The sequence below is a fragment of the Lissotriton vulgaris genome, chromosome 6, assembly GCF_964263255.1.
Source record: "Lissotriton vulgaris chromosome 6, aLisVul1.2, whole genome shotgun sequence".
In the NCBI taxonomy this organism is placed as follows: Eukaryota; Metazoa; Chordata; class Amphibia; order Caudata; family Salamandridae; genus Lissotriton; species Lissotriton vulgaris.
The window spans coordinates 1,550,359,041-1,550,385,614 of NC_141694.1; the positions used below are offsets into that span (position 1 = coordinate 1,550,359,041).

The 26,574-nt window shown below is 45.0% G+C and overlaps 1 protein-coding gene across 1 annotated transcript in view; it reads left to right on the top strand.

Annotated features, from left to right (window-relative positions):
* LOC147709130 (ADP-ribose glycohydrolase MACROD2-like) overlaps positions 1 to 24,524 on the top strand; it is a 195,788-nt gene extending 171,264 nt beyond the window's left edge. The window contains exons 3-4 of the mRNA XM_086925883.1: positions 23,462 to 23,572; positions 24,505 to 24,524. Coding sequence (XP_086782009.1) covers positions 23,462 to 23,572; positions 24,505 to 24,524 — 131 coding nt within the window. The remainder of the gene's footprint in view (positions 1 to 23,461; positions 23,573 to 24,504) is intronic.
* Positions 24,525 to 26,574: the final 2,050 nt, after the last annotated feature.

Sequence of the window (26,574 nt, forward strand, 5' to 3'; positions counted from 1 at the left end):
GTTTCCTCTTACTCCTAATGCTTCTGATGCTCCCAGAATCTTGCAGGAAATCTGTAGTCCAGGCCTTCGTTATACCCAAACTGAACTAAGGAAACTCACTATATCTGGACACTCAAAAATTGAGGTAACTCAAACTCCAGAGAATCCAAAACATGGCTGTCTGTTCAATTTTTATCTTACATTCTCGTGACTGCACATCAGTCGACCTAAAATGTCTCCAGTGGTTACAAAGACTAGGCTTGTTCAAAACAGCGTTCCTAGTTTTCTGCACCCTCAATAACACAGGGTCAAAATACCTCAAGGATGTTTTCATGCCTTACAGACCCAGGAGGCATTTTAGATCCTCCTCCGCCAATGTGGTTTGATATCCTTCCATCAAATACTCTTGCATTGGTGGCAGATCTTTCACTTTTCTGACATCCAGTTTCTGGAACTCCTCCTCTGTGAGCTCTGTTCAACCTCATAGGAATATGCTTTCAGATCTTAACTTAAAAGCCTTCTCTTCCAATAATACTCTATTTGGTGTTCTTTCCAGCCTGTCCGTTTTGACTCCAAAGTGCCAGGATACCCTATTTAGGGTGATAGCTTGCTTTATAAAATTTCCATCTTTCATTCGTTCATTCTAGACAGGTATGCATCTGAATCCATAAGGCAAACACATTTAGACTTAAATAGGAATAGGAAAGCCCAGGGGATAGATGCCTAATTAAAGTGGGACCTATACCAGATAGACATACTACTGTCATTGTATTATAGTCATCCTTTATGCCCTGATCACCCGCATTGTTTGACTGATGCTGGTGGTCACGGACTATGAAAGTACCCTGGGCTCTGCTAACCAATCCCAGGGCCAGTGCTATGTCCTCTAAAAGTATGTGGCAATCGACATATTTCTAGTTGGCCAAGACAACCTACCTGTAAGTCCCTAATATATGGTGGGCATGTAGGTTTTGAGGCCCTAGTGGACTTAGTGCACTTAAGACACTGTGGTTTCTGGTGTAATTTTAAAGCTAGACCAGCCAGACCAGCTCTTCTCCGCACTGAGCCAGAACCCCCCAGCCCACACCGCTGACCCAACGACGCAGCCCACAACCTCGCAAAGTGGATAACTAACTGCGCCGACGACCTCGCACCACTTAAGAACCCCCCAGGCATGTCCGGCAACAGGAAAACCTTATGATGGTTCACATACGCCCTGAAAGAATCAAAGAAATCCTGTCGAACCCTCGAAAAAACCTGGCGCCACGAACGAATTGCAGGAAACATGACAGCCCTCAAGATCGCCACCCGTGAACACCACCAGCTGATCCGCCCCACCAAAAGGACATCATTCAAAGAGCGACTAGACAACAACACCCACAACAGCAAGGAACTCTTCAACATCGTCAAAGAGCTCTCCAACCCCAGCGCCAGCAACAACAACATCACACTGTCACAAGAACTCTGCAACTCCCTCGCCACATTCTTCCACCAAAAGATCGCAGATATACACGACGGCTTTGGACCCCAGACTCCGCCTCCAATCACAGAACCGACAACCACCACCATCACCACACTCAGCGCCTGGACCCCCATCAGCACTGAAGACACCACCAACGTCATGAACTCATCCTCTCCGGCTCCCCCTCGGACCCATGCCCCCATCACATCTTCAACAAACCTGACACCATCATCGCACCCCATCTCCGAAACAACATTAACTACTCCTTCACGTCAGCCACCTTCCCTGAGAGCTGGAAGCACGCAGAAATCGACGCACTACTGAAGAAACCCACAGCGAACCCCAAAGACCTCAAGAACTTCCGCCCCATCTCTCTTCTTCCCTTCCCGGCCAAAGTCATCGAGAAGGCCGTCAACAAACAGCTGACTACATTCCTCGAGGCTAGCAACTCGCTCGACCCATCCCAGTCCAGGTTTTGAGCCAACCACAGCCCTGAGACTGCCCTTATCGCAGCCACCGACGACATCAGGACCCTGATGGACAACGGAGAAACAACCGCCCTCATCCTCCTGGACCTCTCCGCAGCCTTCGATACTGTATGCCATTGCACCCTAATAACCCGCCTCTTCAACACTGGGATCCAAGGTAAGGCCCTGCACTGGATTACCTCGTTCCTCTCGGACAGAACCCAGAGAGTCCGCCTCCCTCCCTTCCGCTCAGAAGCCACCGAGATCATCTGCAGCGTAACCCAAGGCTCCTCGCTCAGCCCGACCCTCTGCAATATCTACATGAGCCCCCTCGCCGCCATCGCACGCAAACACAACATCAACATCCTCTCCTACGCCGACGACACCCAGCTGATACTCTCCCTCACCAAAGACCCAGCCACCGCCAAGACCAACCTACAGGAAGGAATGAAAGACGTCGCTGAATGGATGAAGCTCAGCCGCCTGAAGCTGAACTCAGAAAAGACGGATTTCCTCATCCTCGGACAATCCCCATCCGCCTGGGACTACTCCTGGTGGCCCTCAGCACTGGGCTCCGCACCGACCCCCTCGGACCACGCACGCATCCTAGGATTCATCCTGGACTCCTCCCTCACGATGACCAGGCAGGTCAACGCCGTCTCATCATCATGCTTCAACACCCTGCGCATGCTCCGAAAGATCTTCCGCTGGATCCCCACCGAAACCAGAAAGACGGTCACCCAAGCCCTCGTAACCAGCCAACTGGACTACGGAAACGCCTTATACGCCAGAACCACTGCCAAACTTCAGAAACGACTACAACGCATACAGAACGCCTCCGCGAGACTCATCCTCGACATCCCTCGCCACAGACACATATCCGCCCACCTGAGAAACCTACACTGGCTCCCCGTCAACAAGAGGATCACATTCAGGCTCCTCACCCATGCACACAAAGCGCTCCATGGCATGTGCCCCGAATACCTCAACAACCGCCTCTCGTTCTACACTTCAACCCGCCAGCTCCGCTCCGCCAGCCTCGCCCTCTCCACCATCCCACGGATTCGCAGAACCACCGCCTGAGAAAGATCGTTCTCCTACCTGGCAGCCAAAACATGGAACTCCCTCCCCGCACACCTACGAATGACCCAGGACCATCTCACCTAAGGAAACACCTCAAGACCTGGTTTTTCGAGCAGTAGCAGCACCCCCCCACCTCCCCTTCAGTGCCTTGAGACCTGAATGGGTGAGTAGCCTCCTCTATAAATGTTTGATTGATTTAAAAATAAAACTATGACCAAATTTGACTTTGAAATGAAAGGTACGTCCATATCCCAAAACGACCTTTTAATAACATATAAATCACCCCTAAGGTCTGCCCTAGGTTCCCCAAGGGTAGGGAATACCTTCTCTCCACAAAGGAACCAACGAGGAACAAGATCTGAAAGTCTGGAAACTTTTTACAAAGTTTTGCTGAAAGGCTCCAGGAGGAGACTGGCGTGACGTCGGGAGTCAAGTTACTGTTATTGACTCGTGAACAGTCCCGACTGCGCTGGTTTGTCCCGTTGAAAGCTACATAGCTCCTCGCTGTTAAGGACAAAGACTTCCAGAAGCTCACAGAAGCATTGTGCTACAGTAGGCCGCCGTATTCTAATCGAACTACAGATCCGAGGACTTGTTGGTGAGAGAAAAGCTACCAAGGGTTGAGCAAGAATGGACTAGTCTTTATTAGTGACTGTAGTATTATTACTAGCTGAAGAAAAGATACGATAGTGGCATCCAAGCTTGTATTGTATTTTTAAAGGTACATGGGCCTCATGGATTTGACTGATTTGATTTGATTTACAGACTTATAGAGCGCGCGTATGCCCAAGGGCGTCTTAGCGCTGGGAATCGCAGGAATGCTGAAATTTTGCAGGTTCATTGTACTTCAGACCTTTCAGTTAGTGAATAACCAAGTTTTCAACAGTTTTCTAAATGACATCAGCGGCTTGCTGTTTTTTATCAACATAGGTAGAGAATTCCAGATCTTCGCTGGTCCTAATAGGAAGCTCCTGCGCCCCGCCCCCCCTAGCGAGCTTGCTTGTACCTAGGGATTGACAGAAGTTGTGCCTGAGCAGACCTTAAATTTCTAGCTGGCATATATTTCCTGAGGTGTGTCCTCAGATACAGTGACCCTTTCCCCTGTAGGGCCTTGTATGCTAGGCATTGTTACTTAAATATAATTCTCTTTCCCACCGGGAGCCAGTGGAGGTCTCTCAGTCGATGGGAGACTGGTTCATATTTAGGGATATCCAGAATCCGTCTTGCAGCTGAGTTCTGCATTCGTTGAAGTTTGAGTAGGAACTGTGACTGAAGTCCCACATATAAGGCATTGCCGTAGTCCAGTCGTGATAGGGCCAGGGCTGTGACCACCGTTTTTAGTGCATCCACGGGGATAAAAGGACGAATCTTCCAAATCATTTTTAAAATGCCCCAAAAGGTGGAGGCAAGTTTATTGATTTGACATTCAAATGTCAGTCTTTCATCAAATACTACCACTAGGTTCCTGACCTTTGTGACAGGAGTTGGGCACTCGCCCAAATCCGCCGGCCACCATCTTGGGGACCAAAAGAGGTGTTTGACCCTAGTAGCAAAACCTCTGTTTTTTCGCCATTTAATTTAAGGCAATTCTTCTGCATCCATATATTTATCTGTGACATGCAGATGTTAAACCGATCGACTGTCTCCTCAATATTATTTGACACTGATGCAACCACCTGCGTATCATCGGCATAGGAGACAACAGAGAATCTGCATTGCCTGATAATTGCTGCCAGATGGGCCGCATAAAAATTCTCAAGGATGAACCCTGAGGCACCCCACATGGCAGTCTGAAAGATTTAGAGGCCAATCCATCAATTTCTGATACAAAAGTTCTGTTTGTTAGGTAGGATGACCGTAGAGTGAGGGCGGTGTCTTGGAATCCCAACTCCTAGTCTACCAATTAAAATTTCATGGCTGACAGTATTGCAGGCCGCCGATAGGTCTATCAATATCAAGGCGGTCTGCCTTCCTTCATCCAATGTTCTGAGTTCCTCTACTGCCATAACCTGAGCAGTTTCTGTTCCGTGGCCTTCTCTGAACCCATATGATGAGTGGTCAAGGAGATCTCCATCGGAAATAAAGGTTGTAATTTGCCTGTATAGTAGTTTCTCCAAAATCTTAGAGTAGAAGGGAATCCTGGAAATCGGCCTATAACTACTAGGTTCACTAGGGTCGAGGTTGGGTTTGTTTAACAGAGGCCGAACTGAGACTGTTTTCTATGACTCTGGGAACAGACCTGACCGTGTTATTTCAGAGAATACTATTGTGAGTTGCTCACTAATCATTTCTGTGAACATATGAAAAACTTTAGGAGGGCAAGGGTCAGATGGGTCGCCTGACTTAGTAGTCTTTACCACTTGGGAAATCTGTTCCTCCGTGGGTGGGAGGAAGGAGAAACGAGTGCCGGATGCTAATGTATGTGGCCCTGGCTTAGTTCTATCAGAAAGAGTTATTACTATCTCTAAAGGTTTTGTATACTGACTCCACTTTGTTAGTAAAGAAATTGTCCTAGAGTATTGCAAAACTCCGGACTATTCATCTTCTGAAAATTCCCTGGGAGGTTGGCTTTTTTTTCACTGTGTCTAACAACTCTGCTGGAGTTCTTGGCCTCCGAAGTTTTCTGTGTAAAATATTAGCTTTTTTCCTCCATAATAATTTTCTTATATTCGGACAAGGTGTGTGCATATTCCGCTTTTCTCGCCTTATTGTACTTAACTCTCCACGTTCTTTCGGACCTTCTACATGCTTTTTTCTGTTCTCTTAAGTTTTTCTGAGAACCAAGGTTCAGAGGGTTTTTTCCATTTGGGTGGAGAGCTCTTTTTTGGGGGCTACTGTATCTACCGCTGCTTTAACCCATGTGTTTACTCTATTAACTATAGCGTTAGAATCTAGCTCTAAATTCGGTTTTGATGCACGTAGTAGGGCCTGTAGATTTGGGATGTTAATTTTTGCCCAGTCCTGATAGACTACTGCGTGCTGGGTGTCGGTAATATTGTTTGTTGCCTGTTATCCTGTACAGTGAATATTATGGCTTCGTTGTCCGACCACGGGACAGGAATAACTTCCTTCACTTCTACCCTGGGTTTAGAAGTGAAGACTCCACCCAGGGTAGTCCCTGCAATATGTGTCTCTTGCCTGACTATCTGCCCCAGAGAGAAACTTGCCATTGCAGCAATAAGCGCTGCAGTATTATTGTCATCTTCCCTTTCTAGATGATGAAATCTCCCAACACTGTAAAGTCTGAACAGTTTATACTGGACTCCAAAAAGGGGCTTATATTTTCCATCAGCAGAGTTTGTGCTTTCGGTGGACGATAATACTGTGGTTATTAGATAGAAAAGTCTCGCCCACACTTTTACGGCTTATCTGTATCACCGTGATATCAAAATACCTTAAAGGAGGCATCAGCCTCAAAACGAAGGATTTGAGAATAAGTGGTGATAAAAAAGTGTAGGATTCAGAATATTTTTCAGACTGCCTCTGTACAAGCCCAAAGGAATTGTCTTTATTCAAAGGGTAGACCGGGCAGAGTTGAAACATTTTTTGGGATGAAGGATGAAAATTGAGGTCAGAATCATAGTTTAATTATTTGCATGGCAACATATTTCAGCCCCTATACAAGGTTGTGTGTGCTCTCGGGCCTTCATCATGGGACGTTGCATCCCTACTGTCCATGCCCCATCTTCTTATGTGTAAGAAGGCAAACAAAAATTTTACCTTCAAACTACTTATTTGTTTTTAATCACCTGCAGAAATAAACCAGGTAAAATTTACAGTATAGTCAAATCCACTGAAATTAAGCAACAAGGGAGGACCACATTAATGCAGCTAGGTTGACTAAATAATGTGGCATGATATTGTAAATTATGCAGCATAATTCTGCAATTCTGTGATATTATCAGTTCATCATTGTAACACTGCCTGGACAAGGGTTAATCTCATTAGCAATAAGCAAGTCAAATTCTACCAGTCGAACTTCACAGAGAGCCTTCTGCTTCGGGAATAAATACTCCAGCGTTATAGTAACTTTTTTTTTAATTATTGGTTTATTAAGTTCAATAATAATTATACATACAGGACCATTCAGTGCTTACAGTGATTATCTAGTACATCTTACAATATCTAGGGGTCGAAAAGCCACATTTACAAAATTATTACATCTCTGTCACTACCTCTACGCAGTTCCGTTTCCACAGATGGGGGTATACATACATTTCCACGGTAGACATTCCATTTGCTCCATTTCTTGTCCCACTTTTTAGGGCACCCACGTATTGTAAATACTTCCTTCTCCGCTATTATACACTTGTCTAGTTCTTTTGCCCATACGTGAATAGACGGTGGGTCAGCCGCCCCCATTTTCGTGTGTATTTCTCGCTTGACTTGTGTATAGCTGCTGTTCAATTTCTGTGATGTCTGTGGCAGTCCATATATTGAGTAGGCCTAGTTGCGGTATGAGAGCTAATTCCTTCCCTAGTGCAGTCTGAATGCGAGTCATGGCTCCCTCCCATATATGCTGTATCTCAGGGCATTCCCAGATCGTATGACAAAAGGTAGATGCTTGTTTGCACCCCCTAAGGCAGAGCACATCCGTCCTTGTGCCTATTTTTGCCAGAATGACCCTTGTTAAATATGACCGATGGAGGATCCTAAGTTGTATCAGTCGGAAGCGGAGAGTGATAGCCGCTTTTCTAGGGGACATTAAAGCCGTTTGCCAGTCTTCATCATCAATAGGTCCCAGGTCACCCTGCCACTGCTTTCTACGTTTGTTGAATGTATCGGGTAGGTTTTTATAGGTTAATGATATGGCTTTCGAGTGTAGTGGCCCATCTAGCAATCGATCTTCTAAAGGTGACGACTCTGGTATATCTGTGAGATCTGGAAAAGCTGTGGTGAGGGCGTGTCTAATTTGTAGGTATCTAAACAGTTCTCCCTGGGCCATTTGATATTGGCCCTGGAGCTCGTCAAAACCAAGAATAGATCCCCTTTTAATCAGGTCGCCAACTACTGATATCCCGATCATATCCCATTTGTCGAAACCGGGTTGATGACAGAGAGAACCCAGTCTCTGGGTATGCCACAGTGGTGTCGCTTTTGTGAGGATATTGGCCCAGCCCAGGCGTGAATTCACCTTGTGCCAGATCCTTTGGTGTGAGAAGTTGGCCCAAAATATCTATTTTTCCTTACTTTGGAATACAGTGCTCCTAAATAACCAGTACATCCAGTTTGGTATCTGTCCACTATATATGCAGGATCATTAGTGGGGCAGTATATCCAGTGGTTCACCACTACCAATTGCGAGACTCAATAGTAGAGTTTAAGGTCTGGGAAGGCTATTCCCCCATCGTACCACCCTTTCGTTAACTTTTTCATTGCAACACAAGGGGCCTTGCCATCCCACAACAATATACGGACTTCACTTTCGACCGCTGTGAAATATGTATCTGGGGCACGGTGTGGGTAGTTCTGGAGAATGTATAAAAAGCGCAGGAGAGCCAGCATCTTGGAGAGCAGCTAGGGACAGAGGTAGGGACCTCCAGTGCTTCGCGTACGCGTGCAGCTGGGCTAGCGGGGTGGCTAAGTTGCAGCTATGGAAAAGGGCTGGAACAGATGTTACTAAGATTCCCAAATAATGGAAGCCATCCCTACCCACCTCAATCATACAATTTGCCGGGAGACGAGGGACCTGTCCCCGGAGCACAAACAATAGACTTGTTTCAATTGACCGCATAGCTAGAATACTTTCCAAAATTTGTGAAGGTGTTTAAAACACAGTGCATGGATCTATATGGGGAGGTGAGGTATAACAGTATATTATCTATCATCTGCGTACAAGGATATTCGACCTTCCTGATCTTCCGCCCATTTCAAGCCCCTTACCATTACATCTCGACGTATCCAGGCGGCAAGTGGTTTTAGCATGAGGGAAAATATCAGAGATTGTGACAGTCTAAATGTGCTACACTTGTGAATGCACTGCAAACATACAGCAAATGCGAACATGACATGAACACACTACCTTTGTGTACCCACTTTCCCGAATGTTTAGGGATTAATGACCCAATGGTCTCAGCAGCTGAAAACTCCTTCTGAAGTCAAACACTAGGAAGACTCAAAGTAGCAGATTCTTATTTTCTACTCACTATATGGAAATATACCTTTTTAGGGGTACACTGGTGCAGGGTCAGCTTTTTGTCCACGGTTCAAAAACCAACTAAGTAGAGATCAACACTGGAATAGGAAATAAATAACAAGTTTATTAATCTCTCATAAGTTGGACCACGTCCACATAGCACTCAAGTGCTGTCTGAGGAAGTACACTGGCTTCACAACCCAATGCCCTTTAAATACAGATTTTGTGCAGTGTAAGCACGTGAACAGAAATAGGGAGTACAAGTTTAAGAAATAGTTACCAGCAGACATGGGCAGATAAATAACCACTTGGTCAGCAAAGTGGAAGGGGGAGCAGGAGTGCTTATAGCAGCAGTAAATGATTGACAGTTAACAGATGTACTGGCAGTGACAACTCTCAGCACATACTTTGCTTTTAGCTGAGTCAGAAAGTCAACTAAAATAGATAGCACAGGCAGAAAAAGACAAAATAATTACGAATGAAACTTAAATGGACACCACAGCCAAAATGACTGCAGCTGATGCCAAGTAAAATATTACACGTTTTTTACAACTACATAGTAGTCACTGATACAAGTGCGAAAAGGAGGGCTTTCATTGTGATTGATAGGAGACGGGAGAAAGGGATCTGGCACTGTTCAAGTCACTTATTGTACACATGCGTATGCACAGTTGATGTAAGTAACCTACTAAAATCAGGGCCTTTCAGTCTTCTATGGTTGTGCTTACAAGATTACACAAACCAATCATGGCATCATATATATATTATTATTGTAAATGCCATGCTTCGTTATCCTGATTGGTCAGTAGAAATCAGTTACTTCCAAAAGGTTATTTGTGGCCATAAACCTGCTACTTAGGTTGATTAGTTTGTCTTTGATGTTGATTAGATGCGATTCATGTGCAGGGTCTTGTTGTCAATCACAAAGGAGAGACAAAGGGGCTTTTTAGACACGTACAGCATGCATGCCATAACAATAATGAAGATACAAAAGGTATGCTGTTCCTAATTTTGAGACCAAAGGAAACTGGTTTTGTGTGTTCGTGAAGTGTGGAAAGATGAGGATTCCTCCTCTTGGTATCTAGGGCCCTCGCACACCTTGCATGGTGTCATGCTTCATCATATGGGTTGCTCCTCGTTCCCTATGAGGGGCTCTTTGGTGGAGATCTTTTATTCCAAAAGCCGTTTGGTGCTGTGGAAGTGAGGGGCCTAATCAGTGAAGATGAAGGCGTGAAGGTGTATAACCTGAAAAAAGTATTACAACAGGTCAGGGAGTATCAACGGAAACTATTTTAATCAATGGGTCTTCCACCCTGATTAAAAGAAACAAAGGAGCATGTCTGAGATTATGTCTCAGGTAGGGCTCTCTATTGTGCAGTCAACATGTTTCTCGCCTTGTAGTTAATCAATCTGGTGGTGATTCATCAGGACCTAATAAAATAAAATCTATCTACACATGGGTGGTTGTATGGTGTGATATACCTTTTTAAACCAACCTAGCGCATGCAATGTGTAGTACCTGATAGAATATGATCAACGCTAGTTGGGTTTCTCTATCTACTTCATTGATACCCGGCAGGTATATCAGAAGGAATTTGCTTGTGTGGTTTTGCAAAATCCTCAAAAGGCTAGCCGACCTACACTCTTCTGCCGGGATCGGGGGTGGGAGACCCATTGAGCATTTGACCGTGTCGCATGGGATTATCTCTGGGATATTTTAAAGCAGAATGGCTTTGGACCACGATTAATTATTGCCATTAAAGCAATGTACTGTCATCCCTATGCTAGAATACAAATGATGGACACCGAATCCGAAAGGATTGAGGTCGCTAGGGGGACGAGAGAAGGGTGTCCGTGTTCGCCGATTCGCTTTGCTCTCTATATTGATTCATTTATTAGAGCAATCCTCACAGATCAGATAATCAAGCTAGTTTCGGTAAGGTTCTATGACAGTAAAGTGTTGTCCTATGCTGGTGACATAGCCATAGCGACTTCCGATCCATGGAGTGCAATCGCACAGGTAGGTATTTTGTCAAAGGAATTTGGAAGGCAGGATGGGTATCTCTTAAACACAGAGAAGACCCACATTGTCAGTACCAGGAACACCATTCTTCAGGATCCTCATGGGACTGAAGAGGTCAAGTATCTAGGGATGAGGTTAACCACAAATATGGATTTAATCTGGCCAACAAACATGGATCCTCTGATAGCTAAAATAAGTAGAGATCTAAAGCAAATCGATAAGCTGCACATCTCAATAATTGGGAGGTGTAATATCCTTAAAAGGGTTATGTTCCCAAAAACACTATATTTTTTCCGCTCTATCCCTCTAGAGGCTGAAACTATTAAGATTAAAAAAAACTTGATGCACTGTTTTCAAATTTCATATGGTAATACAAGAAGTTAAGACGGTCACTAAAATTCTTAACCCTTCCTCAGGAACGAGGGGGTTGGTTGGTTCCAAATGCACTTTACTATTACTGGGCCACAATGCTTCAGCAGATGGGAATCAAGGTACCATAAATATACATTGTTGTGGTTATCATCAGTTTTCCTGCCCCCTTCTATGATGGGATGGGAAGACAATGGGAGCAAGCTGGCATAAGTAGATATCTTTCTAACGGGTCGATTGGCTTCTTTTGCCGAGATATGTGAGGTCTTACTTTAAGTATATTCAATTGAAAGAAACCATTAAACAGTGTAAGTCTGAAACGTTTTCCACAGATAAGATTCCCCTTTTAGAAGCTGTTCTTCATGGAGAGTGCCGGATAAAACATATATAAATTTCTCATAGAAGCTACCCCGGACGATCTAGTGAAAGTATAATCTAATTGAGCCAGGAAGCTAGGGGAAAGCGATACAGATGTATGCATGTCTATTGCTGTAGCCAAAAAGATTTTTTATTTCAGCCAACTTGAAGACTCAACACCACAAGACAGTCTTCAATTTATATTTCACCCTGGCCAAGCTATTCGGGTGGCTGAAAAGGGAAAACGACCACTGCCCAAGATGCGGGCAAGGCCCAGCCGATGTGGTCCATATGTTTTACGACTGTGAAAAATTGGATCCTTTAAAAAGAGGAGTCAAAGCCTTTATGCAAAATGTATTGGGGCAGGGAGTGGGCATCTCCTCACCTATGATGCTCCTATGGTATGATGAGAAAGCCCCACTAGAACAGACCTATACATATTTTGTCTTTATTTCAGTAGCAGTAGCCCGCTTCATGATAGCTACAAAGTAGAAAGATTTAGATCCCCTTACCTATACTGCCTGGCTTTCCCATATTTAAAAACCAGGAAAGAGCTTTATGTAACTGTATGGGGAGGCGGTCTGGGAAACTAGGTCGAAAGATCTGGGGACCTATGCTAACCTGGACTACCAATGAATAGTAGAGACTGGTTTGTGCCGATGTGCCCCGGCAACTAGTTCCTTATTGATTGCTAAGGGCTATACATTCAGTAAATCCTGTATATACTGTATTTATGGACCCCTTGTGGCCGCTATTATAATCTCGTTATAATACATAATCCCTCTTTCCTATTTTAGCCTAGGTATGAATTTGAACTAATTAATTGTGACTCTGCATTTAGCCAGGCTTAATTTACCATTATGATCTTCAAGCTTAAAGAATGGAGGCTGCACTTTGAAATTTGTATAAGGAGCATCTATGTTTTTATTCTGATCATATTGTATTGTACTATGCTTCTGGACCATCATGTTTTTATACCCTTCTTATATCTTCTTACTGTTTCTACTGTTTTAAGATCTTATCTACATTTCTTCTGATGAATTATATTGTTATTCACTGTATTTCTGGATAAATAATAAGTATATATATATTTTTAAAGAAAGTACTACACCAACACAGACCCAGTACTTGAACAGTTGTGTACATTCCATCAATCCTCCTGGCACTGCCACTCAGCCAGACTTTCAATATCACACGTTCCACGGTTACACTTGGAACAACTGCCCACACCACGCAAGAACCTGAAGACTTGGCTCTTTGAGTAAGTCTCCACAAGCCTAGCCGCTCACACCTGCAAAGCACAAGTATACCCTCACGGGTGATACTGTGCTTTAAAAATATGTATTGGGCATGACCCGAGTCCGAGAAGAGATGGCTCTTCCAAGATAGGGCACTCTCGGGGATCCCGGTCTGGAAGCTCCCCTTCTTGAAGAAGACCCAACTCCCGAGAGGGTTGATGAGATTGGCTATAACCAAATCAGCGCTGTCCATTTGGGATGCAGTAGCGACGAAGAGGAAGCTTACCACCTTCCCTTCCCCACTAACCCCATTATTTGGTAACAGCGTATTCACGCCTGGAATGCCTGACATCGCCTTCCTGGCGTGGAGAGAGACCCCTGCCACTCAGTGGGTCACCTTTTTGACCTGTCCGGCATTCTCTCTTTCCCCCAAATGAAGTTTGATTATGGGATCCCTGAGGCTGAGAGTCTGAGCTATCTACAGCTTCATCACTGGGTACTCCAAGGGGAGGTCAGGGAGCAAGGGTCGCGCTTGTTAACTAAATATGAACATTGGCTTATCTCCAAAACTTCCGATAGAGGGTTGATGTGAGAAGTTGGCCTGATATGTAGTGTTTCCAATTCTGGAACCACTTGGTATCAGTCCAAACAAACCCCAAAGATGTCTGGTTGTAAGTCAACCTTGTTAGACAAGCTATCCTAGCGGTAGCATGGACTAAGCAGCCTTAAAGGCTTAACTTAAGAGGTCGTGTTAAGCGAGCTGTTTTACCACATACAATCCTGTAATCAAATGAAAGGACACCACACAAGTATATATTATAAAAATATATGTATTTATTTCTAAATTACTCCCCAGTACTCTTTATGAGGAAAGGGGCACAAGCGTTAAATCAAAAGCACAGTATAACATACAAAGTTGCACAATTTTGGATGAGGGCCGGTGGCCACTCAAACCATATACTAAAAAAATGGTATAAGAGATACCAATCGAACAGTGGTTAGGCCTAGGGCCTAGAGAATCGCTGGGAGCAGTCAGGACTAGCAATGCTGAAGTCGGGAGTAGCCCACGGAATTCGGGTGCAGCACGGAAAGTGCGGCTTACACCAATGCAATGTCAATGGTGCGTAAAAGTTACACAAAGTGAGTTTAAAGATACTTCCGCTGAACGTAGAGGAACAAAACTTAAGACACAGACCCTAGAGGTGTGTACCAACGTGGGCACACTGGCGTTGCAATGCTACCTCACCCACAGGAAGTGGGTGCACAGGGTCGAAGTGGCGTCGGGTTTTGACACGCAGGCTCTTGGTGCTTGGAGCTGAAGAAGCTGCAGGCGATGGAAAGTGGAAGTGTCCGGTGTGATCCAAGGGCGGATCGAAGTCGAGATGTACCTGAAAGCAGAGGGGACAGAGTCTGGGTCACTCAGCAGTGACCAGGGTGGAACCAGGACGGAACCAGGCAATGTCAGGCGCAATCAGGTGGTTGTCGAGAGGCTTCTCTCCGCTGTCACGTGGGCTCTGGGGCATCTGCGACGTCCAGGAGCAGGTCTCGATCTGTCCCACGTAGGCTCTCGCCGTCAGCACCGTCGGCTTCAAGATTGCAGCAAACAGCACTTGGCAAAAGCAATCCACGCGGAACCGGGAGATTGCTTTTCACTCAAACCAGGAGGGTCAGAGTGGGGGCTCCTTTTCACAGGAGCTGGCGCAGATCTGGAGCAACCAGAAAAGCAAGTCGTATTCAAGGTTTCGTCGGCACAGGGGCCACAAGCCAGCTGGCAAGTGACCGGGCCAACGCGTCGATCCAACACAAGCAGAAGGGCCCCACGCAGCACTCGTTGAGTGTGGAGGGGGTAGCTTTGGTGCAAGTGTAGCTCGGGGTGGGGGCTTATCAAACCCGGGTGCACAACTTCGAGGGTCACTCGTGGGCTGCACGGTCAGCGTCTTGTGGCCTTTTCAAGATGGCGTGCCCCACGCTTCCGGTCGCCTCCACTGGTCTCAGCTCTGCAGGAACTGTGGATCGGGCTGGGAGAAGGCAGGCAAGCTTGATCTCGTCGATCTCTGTCGCTCGAGTTCCGGCGGGAACTGCAACAAAGCAAGGGTCGAGGGCTGGATGGTGCCTGTTTGCACAGGGTGGTCACTCCTTGACCACAAGGGAGATTCTTCAGTCTTCTATGTTAAGTAGAATGTCGAAGGGTCCAGAATTCGTTTCTTATGTTTCTTCAGGATGATCTGAGTTGCATTGGCACTGCTCCCACTCTTATTCGAATCTGGTGGGCTGGACATCCTGCTAGGTCCCCTCCTATGGGTGGGACCCAGGAAGGGGGTGGTTACACCCCTTTCCTTTGATCCAGGCCGCGCTGGGACTGGGGCTGGAAGGCCCCAGAACCGGTTTGGCCAGATTATGCAAGGGGCAGCCTTGTGCTCCCCAGGCAGTGTCTGGTTTCTTTGAAACCTCCCTGCTACAATCCACTATCTCCTGTCTGGGGTGGTTTGACACCGCCCTGCGACAGGAAACCCTTTGTCCAGGCCACCATTTGCTGAGTTTCGGTCAGCAGCAGGAGGCCAGACCCGTGTCTGTGGCAGAGGCATCCATTTTGTGGATCTGAGGCTCATTTTAAATCAACCGCGTTTCAGTAAAGTAACATGTCTTATCCCTCTAGAATGGTGGAATGCTACCCCCGTCGCCAGAACTGGCGAGGGGGTAGTATTCCAATTCGTGTGACACCTTACACGACATGTTTTGATAAAGCCAAACCAAAGTTGCTATATAACCGCGAGGATTATAAGGCGCTTAAGAGTATATGGTATGGCATTATCCCGGATCAGCTTAGGGAGTCGTTCCTGACAGCTGCAGACAGGCTCAGCTCATGCCAGAGCTCCATCTCACATAAAACCACGCACTCTGCCTCCAGGATTGATGAGGCCTTCCATAGGAGTGGCTCACAGGTTTATGTGTCCAGATATAGGTTTAGATATAGGTATACTATATCTAAGCAAGGGGTGATTACACCCACTTGCCCCCAGCTGAGTAATCAGCCAGTTGTGTCAATTTAAGAACCAGCCAGGGGTGGCAAAAGCTATGCTTCAACCCCTGGTAGGCCTTGGTGGCACCTATGCCCTGAGCACCTATAGTGCATGGTACAGGGGCTGACAAGGAGTCCATTTCCAATTGTGGTATGTACCTATAGCACATGTATTATAAATTTAGAGAGAGAACAGCAGGCTGGGGGTCTGATTAGCAGGCCCACAGCCTCAGTAAGTCGAAAACCAGTGAAGCAAAAAGCAAAAATTGGGGTGACCATAGGATAGCAGACCCTACTCTCCTACAGTTGATCACCGACATGTACAACATGGTTAGACACTGCACACCACCGCAGGCCGCACCGATCCAGAAGAGATGGGAGAGGGAGCTAGGCAGAGAACTCGCACAAAAGGACTGGGAAGGGATCTACTACAGAGCGAAACACACAGCGCGCAGTGTGCAATCCGCCATAATAAGCGCAACCTATTTGTACCTCATGCCACCGCGTCTGCAAGGGGGCAACCCTCAGCGGAGTCCCACTTGCTGGAGGGGATGTGACAATGAAGGTACACTGCTACACTTACTATGGGAGAGCCCTCTATTAACAGACTATTGGTCTAGAATCCTAGACACAGTAGATAGCGCTTTAAAACACAGATACCGAGACTACCGCCTATGTATTCCTGGCACTGCCCAACCCCATCACGTTTCCTCTCAAAAGCATGCAAGGTCGCCAGATGGGGATGGCTTTTGGAGGCGGCTTTGCAAAACATATTGTCACACTGGGGCACCTCCAAACATCCCAGCATACAGACTGGCTATATAGGCTGTGGTTCGTTTTGGGGATAGAACGGATCTCCTCCACCTTAAATAATACCACAGATTCCTTCCAGAAGACATGGAGCCCTTTTTTATCATTGCTCTCATCGGAGTTCAACTAACTTACCCAACCCAAATATTTGAGAGTGCTGCATTTATCCAACTTATGAACAACACAAACGCCACCGTCCACAGGGTGATACCTGAAGGTTTGTACAAGGCCAGGGGACTGGCCTATAGGGCTATGGCGATTACAGGCACAGGGAAGGCAGGGGGGTGAGGTTCATTTACTTTTTCATTGTTTTTCTTTCTTTTATGTATGCTTGTAGTTCATTGGAGGTAAAGCTTAGTATATCGCTATTACATTTTTGCCAGGAATCTGCGACACTTGTGCTGTGTTGGATATACAGATGTGGTTTTCATTAATGCCTGAGTATCATTGTTTCATGTGCTTTTGGGCAAAGTGCCCTCTATACCTCTGTGTTGTTGTTGTAATATTGAAAATGCTAATAAATACATTTAAAATGAAAAATATGTTTAACTGAATAGAAAAGCTCAGTCACCAAATGGAAAGCCTACTTTTCTGCAACGCTGAGGTTCTGGAATGTAGTCACTGTATCTCTATATTGTTGCACCATTCTGCAAATGTTCCACAGTGAATTGAAGACCTTTCTGTTTCACATACTGGTGTCGGTTGGTGATTCCGTAGACTTGTTTTGGAATGTAGTTTGTGAATATCTTCTGAGTCGTAATTCGTTGTATCATTTAATCTTTGTGCATAAGAACCGATTTCCTAATTGTTATTGTGCTTAAAATAAATATTATTAAACTTGTTTTTTCATCTTTGTAGCATTACTTTATTTTGTCAGTGCTTCTTTTGTCATTATCACAGAAGACCTTTCTTGATTTGTTCATAACTCACAATTATTTTATTTCTGTTTTCTCCGCCTGGTTTTGAGGATGTTTCACTTTGTTGTTTCTTACCATTAATGCTTGTTTAAGACTTAACCTATCTGTACTTCTTACAAGCAAGATATATTGATTGTTTTGAGATTTAACTTACAAACCACACTTTGTTAGGTTTGGAGCAGGCATAATTGTTTTTGAGGGAAATATCTGAGACATTTTCCAGGCTTCATTCTCTGCGTTGCTCAAAATGGTGGAGAGGGTAAAGAAGAAGTTCCACACCTCCTGTAGACCATTGATATGCGTCTTTTTCAGATAGTACATTGTACAATGTCAGTCTTAAAAACTCTTTATGTAAATTATACATTTAAATTAAAGCAGACTTTCTGTATCTCACCTATAATGTATAGATGTTGCTGTCAAGTGTATATACAACTGAAGCACTCCACTCTTCTTGTGTCTGTTGTAGTGTTTCTAGAAGCATCTCTGTACTGCATTATATTATAATTGCATTTATATAGACCTTAATGTAGGAAGCTGGCTCTATATATAATATACCAAAGTAAGGGATAGTGTGCATAGAGTTTAGTGGAGCCCCAGTAGCTTTACAGAGGCTAAAGTAGATACTAGTGCTCGCTTTTGTGGTAGTGTGGGCGAGCAGTAAGGCTTATCAGGGGGCAGTGCTAAGCATTTGTTGTACACACATGCAAGAAATGATTACACTCCCTCAATGACTAAATCCGACACCATTGGTTTGTAAAAATATTACTTTTTATATATTTATATCATAGAACCAAAGATACTTTGTTGCAGTAAAATACGTTTTGCAATGCCACTGTTTTTCACTTTAAAAGGTGGACACTGCATCAGTTCAATGTTATCCAAACCAATGGTGAATCTCAAACTTGAAAAAAGGCTGCAGGCTCAGACCAGGAGGCTGGACGAAAGAAACCTACAGCTGCACAGCTAAGTTGGGATGTGCTGGAGCATTGGGACACCATCATTAGATCTCCCCAGGGGCTCCAGGTGCAGGGATGTTCTTTGGCGTCGTAAGTCAGCTTACCATTGCGGTTGTGGTTAGACGGGTTGTCATGCAGAGGCTGCAGGGATTGGTGTGGAGTCCGGCGTGTGTCAACCCACGAGGGACTCTTGCTCCGGATCGCTAGGGAACCTTTTCTGGACTGGTGGGCCTCTTGGACTCGGGCTGTGGGCTTCGGATGCAGAGGTGGTAGACTTTGGAGTTCCACTTGTAGAGCACTTGGAGCCAGATGTAGGTATCCAAATACCGGTCGGAAACGGCCGAAAATACCGATTTCCGGCCGTTTCCGACCGGTATTTGGATATTGAGATGTAGGGGCATGTTAAATTACAGAATCGGTAATTTTACCGAATTTGTAATTTTTCCGATTCTGTAAAATACTGAATTGGTAAAATTACTGGTTTTGTAATTCAACATGTAGGTAGCATTGTAATCAGTGCTACAAGCGTTTAAGAATTCGTTATTTACCACCAACTAGAAGTTGGTGGTAAATAATGAAAACCCTTCAAAAAGCATTTTTTTTGCCTTAAAAAACGTGCCATGTATGTCAGCAACATGTGCACCCAGCACAATTGAGGGGTGCAAGAGGGTGTCAAAGTGACACCCTGTCCCACTTGCAAATTCGGTAATTTTACCGAATCGGTATTTACCGATTCGGTAATTGGCATTGATTCCTATGGGCCTCAAGGCTCATAGGAATCAATGGCAATTACCAAATCGGTAAATACCGAATCATTCCGATTCGGTAATTTCAAAAGTGAAATTACCTACATCCCATTTACCTACTCTTAAACACCGAATCGGTAGGATTCGGTATTTAAGAGTAGGTAAATCGAGATTACCTACATCTGGCCCTTGGTCTTTAAAGTTGGTTTTCTTCTGGACAGGTCCGCTGTCCGCGGGGGAGACCAGGAGTTTTTTTAAGAAGGCAGGCAGTTCTCCCAGGATTCTGGAAGTTGCTGGGTGGCGGGACAAGTTGCTCTTCTGTAGCAGGGTCTTTGAGGGCTGCAGACTGGCCGGTAGGTCAGTGGCCAAGTCAGTTGGTATCAACAGTCTTCGCTGCTGTGCATCTTTTCTTTGTCCTTTTCTTTGTAGATCATCGGTAATCTGAGGATTTAGGTTCAGTGGTGCCCCTAAATACGGGTTGCCCCTAAATACTCTTAGGGGCATTACAGGGGTTAGAAGGTAGTAGCCAATGGGTGACTACACCCTTTGTATGTCCACTCCCTATGGGGAGTAGGCATACCCCTAACCCTTTTGGCTAGAATCCTCTAAAACAATATTGAGGATTTTCAAAGGAGGGTGTCACTTCAGCTTGGGTACTTTAGGCATGGTCCTGGATGAGAGGTGACGCACCTCTCTTGTTTACTCATTTTCCGCCGACCTTGCCGTCAAAAGTTAGGCTTGGTCAGGGTGCAGGCATCTCCATTGGCTGGTCAGCATAACAAAGGGCAGAAAGCCATTGTAGGCTCCCCGCCGTTCTATGCTTGGGGGTAGGTGTGAAGCACCTCCACCCAGAGCAGGTTTTGTGTCTGACCCACAAGAGCAAAAGGCTTCCACCTCATGGAGTCAGAAACCGGTCTAGAGATGGCAGGCACACACTAGTGGTTTGGTAGGTTTGCAGGGGGCGCCTCTGAGGTGCCCTCTGAGTGCATTTATTAATGAATCCAACATTGGCATCAGTGTGGCCTCATTAATCTGAGATGTTTGGTGCCAAATGTCCTGGAATTCGGTGACGCCATCATGGAGCTGTGGAACTCCGTGACAAGCTCCTAGCCCATGTACTCAGTATGGCTTCACTGTGCATTTGGAATGTCTAAGAATGGACTTAGACGCTATAGTGGCATATCTGCGCATGCAGGTATACCCTCACATGAGGTATAGTACACCCAGACATACGGCTGTGAGGCCTGCTGTAGGAGTGACTTACCTATGCCTCTTGCAGTGCTGGTAGGCCTGGTGCACAGGGATGTGTGCCAGGTCGACTCTTCACTTTTATCTGCACCAAAACACGCAGGCTGCAGCGGCAGTATGCTTGTGTTCGGTGAGAGGTCTCTTATAGCGGTACGATACATGCTGCAACCCTTAGAGACCCACTCTGGTCACAAGACCCTTGGTACCACTGGTACCTTTAAGGGGCTTCAATGTGAGCCAGAGGTGAGTCAATTGTGGATACAAAGGTACAGTTTTGGGAAAGAACACAGGCACTGGAAACCTGGTTAGCAGGAACCCCGTGCACACTCAGTCAAAGATGCAACAGAATCAGGCAAAGGTAAGGGGGTACTGCAACCAAAACCCACTTTCCTACACTTACAACCTTTGATGAGGCTTTGAAGTGCTTTGTGGTGGATTGCATACTACTCTGACATCTGAAGTTAGTGGTTCACCCTGTAATTTATTACTGTTTATATTTGTAGATTAGTGTTGAACTATTAGGAATCTGTTTGAAGTAGTTCCTATAGTTTCTATTGGTGTATTAATCTAATAGGAGTTAGGTGTGATTTTCAGAGTCAGTTCATGCAAGTGGCAACTGGGATAAATAAACAGTGTTGAGGAGATTAGATATTGTGAGATTGCAAGCAGAAGTTACACTGACAAGAATTTGTGATTTAGGAGTGTGGTATAAGGAGATGGACTAGGAAAGGTTAGATATTGCAGAAATGATTATGAATTGTATGGAGAGGTATGGTTAGTTTACCGAAGTTCAATAGAGAATGTAAGGCAGGTAGAATGTGATAGAGTAGGGCACACTACGAGGCACTAAGGCAGGCAGAGGATGGAGTGTAAGCAGAGCGTAGTTCTACGGTGGGAGAGAGAATAATTTCTAGCTATAGCTCAGGTTAATTTTCACTCCGTTTTTTTTTAAATATTGTGGGACAAGGATATTGAAAGAGGATGCAATATGGGGAAGTATGCAGAGTAGAAAGAAAGTTTGAAAGTTTATTACCTGAGGGCAGGTGATGTGTTGTTGTGACTTTGGTTGGTCCATTTAGCTTTTGATGGTGTTAATACAGTCTGTTTTTCCATATATATTGATCCTGGTTGAAATTGTTTGCCTATGTACTTGTTTTTAATATAAAGTGCTGAGTTTTGTGTGGCAGGGTATGCTTAGAAGTGAGTCCCTTGCTCACTTTGCCACTGGATTCAAGCAAGCCGGGCTGAAGACGGCTGGAATGCCAGAAACCGGTCCTCGGAAGCTTGTTTCCGGTCCAGGGAAGGCATGGCCTGGCAGTTTGGGCTGGACTGTTCCCATAAGGCACAGGGTCAGACTGATTTGCATATAGTCATGTCTGAACTGGGGTGGCAGAGTGGGCTAAAGAACGGTGATGGATAAAACCCAGATCTTTTGACTGGGTGTGAGTGTTTGATTGGTTCAGATGCTCCGTCCATTACCACCCCCTTTTGTACCGCTTTTGGCCGCCATAAGTGTGGCAGGGTATGCTCAGACGTGAGTCCCTTTCTCACTTTGCCACTGGATTCAAGCAAGCCAGGCTGAAGACGGCTGGAATGCCAAAAACCGGTCCTCGGAAGCTTGTTTCCGGTCCAGGGAAGGCATGGCTTGGCAGTTCGGGCTGGACTGTTCCCATGAGGCACAGGGTCAGACTGATTTGCATATAGCCATGTCTGAACTGGGGTGGCAGAGTGGGCTAAAGAACGGTGATGGATAAAACCCAGATCTTTTGACTGGGTGTGAGTGTTTGATTGGTTCAGATGCTCCGTCCATTACCACCCCCTTTTGTACCGAGTTTTGTGAGGGTAGCAGGCCCTTTAAGTTTGTCTAGGAGGATTTTAAGGAGCAGACAATCCTTGGTATTTGCATTGGTCATTCTGTTACTTGTTTAAGTCAGATGCATGGGTGCTAGACTTCTAGGGGTATATGGTTCTCCTTATATTAGTGGGCTGTTTGTAAAGCGATTCTGCTGAATTTGCTCTTCGGGTTCTGAAGGGGTTTCTGTCTGTAGCCAGAAACTAAGTTCATGTGGATTCTTTGTTGAATTACATCTGGAATAACTGGTCTTTAACATCTTTCTGAATGTGAAGTGATTCTCAAAGCCTCTGATAGTTTTGTGCCTAGAACAGAGAAACTCATCACACCAATGGTTTTCTTACTGTAAGCAGTAAGTGTGGTGCCAGTCTGTAACATAAGTTCTAGGGTTGGGAGTATTTTGTATTTTTGTTTGAGTGAATTTTGTCTTTAGCCATTTAGAGTTGTGTGATGCACAGTAATTTGAAAGACTATCTTCTTGTGATTTCACAGCCATCTGTTGTGTAACACAAGATAGAGGGATGGGGAGTCTGTCTTTATGTTATGTTATGTTAAATTTAATTTCTATAGCGCACGGCTACTCCATTGGAGTGTCCCGGCGCTTTATATTGGCAGCTCATAAAAAGAGAAACATAACAGATAAAAACATTCAGTGACAGCAGAGGGAAACATACTAAAGGGTAAAAAGCCAGGTTTTAAGGCCCTTCCTGAAAGACATTCTTTCAGGAAGTAATTTGAATTAGAAATTAAATGCTCACCATAGACCTTACTACAGTTTTGTTCTATGTTTCTTCTACAGCAGAAGAAGAATCTGTGGAACATGTGCCACTGAAGAGAAGATTGAGCGAAAAGGTTTCTCTGTATAGAGGGGACATAACGTTGCTCGAGATCGATGCCATTGTTAATGCGGGTAAGTTTGTTTTTTATGGTGTTGCTTGATATTCCTGTTGAGGATGCCCATCTGAGAAAGAACTTGATGAGCCATGGTTTATAAATGTCTTTGGCGTTCACAGTGCATTGCTACATTGTTGTACTCCTGCTGGTTTTCCGATGTCAATGCATATATTTGGTTGTAGAGAACATGACTTACTGGCTGTTGTTCCTTGATGTAGCTTTCAATTTTAAGGTGAACGTGGTTTTAGTTGTTTCATTCAGGTTTATTGGTCATAGCAAATTTTGGTCTTTTACTTTGGTAGTCACCTCGATGGGTCTTTGTTTCAAATTACTGCTGGAGGTCATGCTATGCCAGAGAAAGCATTGCCGAGATAAACAATGTGTGTATCATGTTAATGAAAATATAGACTTATACATAGCCAAGTAGAAGGATAAAAGTGGCATGGGTGCAAGGTTTGTGGGTACCATCAAGGAAGAACTTCGGTGCTATCACTGTAAGGAAAAGAGAATTATTGTCTTCAAAAGTTCAAAAGTTTAAATTAAGGAGTTAATAATCTCAAGGACTGTGATGTGACATCATCAAGCAAAGGGTAAATATTTTGAGGTTAATGTGTACAACTTTGTTTGCATTTGAAATTTATCCAACGCAATTTATCAGTTTGGAAGAAACTGAACCTTTAAGACATTACTGGTCTTTTGGAATGTGCCCATAAAGGTTGTTCAGATGGATAGAACAAATGCATTAGTTCACCATACCAAGACAGCCCGAGTCAATTAAATGTAGCTTTTTCCCCCGTTCAAGTTTCAGTAACGTGTGACTTGTGGAATGGATCGTGTACGTGATGTTCTAATAGAAAAATTGGAAGAGTAAACATTTGCAATTAAAATAAAATGTCACTTTGTGTAAGTGTGAGCTACAGACTACACATGTTATTAATTGTGTTAAAGGATTCTTTGTTTGCGACTGAAGGATTGGTTTTGTTTTAAATGGCCAGATTTCTTCTCCACGAAAGTTAATTTTGCAACACTATTAACCTTTTATGGTGATATTGTGTCTCTGAGCCTAAAATAACATTAAATGACCATTGTTTATTACATTTCGTATTTTATGAAATGAAACTTTGTTGCACCTCTTTTGTTGTTCGTCTGTGAGGTAAATGCTTACCTGTCTTGTTCATTAATAGTTCATTCCTTAAAATGATGCGTAAGGACAATGTAGTACACACCGGGGAGCTGCAGGTTTGCTTCCTAGCGCTGAAGCGTGCCTTCTCCTAGTGCACTGGAAGACCACTGTGGTTCCCTGCACAGGCCCACACTTTTTCACTGAAAATTAATCTTTTACTTTTGCTAATTGATTTAACCATGTGTTAATATATTGACTAACTTAAGAATCGAAATTTGCCCAGCTTACATAACGGTAAGTTTCAATTCTATTAAGGACACGGAGGCGAGGATTATGCTATATCTTCCTTCGCTTTATTAACATAAAGTCTCCACAGCAGCTTAGGAAAAGATATATAATAATAACCAAAAATGCTTTAAACATAAAGCATTGACGGAATGTTCAACAAATCAAACAACAACTCCCAAGAGTCTCTTTGTACAATGATAGTCCATAGTCCTTCCACTCTGTCCATCACCACTATAAATCCGGACTTCCCATCTTCTTCCTCCTCTTTCTTCGCGCAGATCACGCTTAAGCCTCATTGGTCCTGTTTAGCACCCTCGTTGCCTGTCGAAAAAGAAACAGCATCAGCGAGGTGGTCCAGGAATGCGACAACAAGGCGAGGAGCATTCAGTGACTAATACAGTACCGACAACGTAAAGGAAAACGCTTTACTTACTGCCATACGGGTGGGAAGAGACACCACTGTAGCCTGGGTGGGATAATTCTCGCCTCCGTGTCCTTAATAGAATTGAAACTTACTGTTACGTAAGATAGGCAAATTTCGATTCTATGTCAGGACCGGAGGCTTCAGATTATGCTAGTTCAAAGCTTACTTACCACCAACTGGGCCAAATCCACCACCGGCTTAAAATAAAACCTCTTAAAGGTGGAATCCGAGGACCAATCTGCCGCTCGCATCAGGTCCTCCAAACGAGCACCCACCGAGAATGCCTTAGAGGCCATGGCCCCCCTGGCGGAGTGTGCTCCAAAGAGAGAAGTATTGATGCCCGCTTCTTGCATGACCCACCGCACCCACCGAGCAATAGTGGGCGAGGAGACAGCTTTGTGTGGCTTCCGCAGGGCAATCAACAACTGACGCTCGCCCGGAGGGCATAACTCCAAGGTCAGGTCCTCATATGCTTTGAGGCATTGCACAACACACAACTTAGGAGTGTCAAGAAAAGCTGGATAGGAAATGGACCGCGACGACGTTTTGGTGCGTCGGCCCACGGTAAAAGTTACCCCATCCGGGGAAAAAATACGTGCAGATATATCCAGCGCGCGCACGTCAGAGACGCGTCTACAAGAAATCAAACATAGCAACATGGCTAACTTTGCCGACAGTTCCTTAAGAGACAGATAGGAGTTGGCTGGCCAGGATAAGAACAAGTTCAGAACCAAATTGACGTCCCAAAGGACGGAGTACCTGGGTTCAGGCGGCAACGCGAGGCGGATAGCCCGCAGAAGCCGACAAACAAAAGGTGTTCCCCTACTGGATGGCCCTCGATGTTGTCGTGGCCTGCCGAAATCGCTGATCGGATAGCATTGATCGTTCTATAGGCCAAGCCCTTGTCGGCTAAATGCGCCAGGAAATTCAGCACGGGAACGAGGCCTGCGACCAAGGGATCCAAACCCCTTCGTAAACACCAACGCATCCACTTAAGCCAAGCGGATCTGTAACGCTTCGTCGTACTATCGGCCCATGCTTTGGAGAGCAAGTGCTCAGCCGACCCCGAAAGGCCTGGGAGCGTCCAGCGTCTCCTGAGAGCCTCCACGCCACGAGGCGGAGAGAGTTCTGCATGACGAGGGGATGAGGTTCCTGATCCGGATTTGTCAGGAGCAGAGGAAAC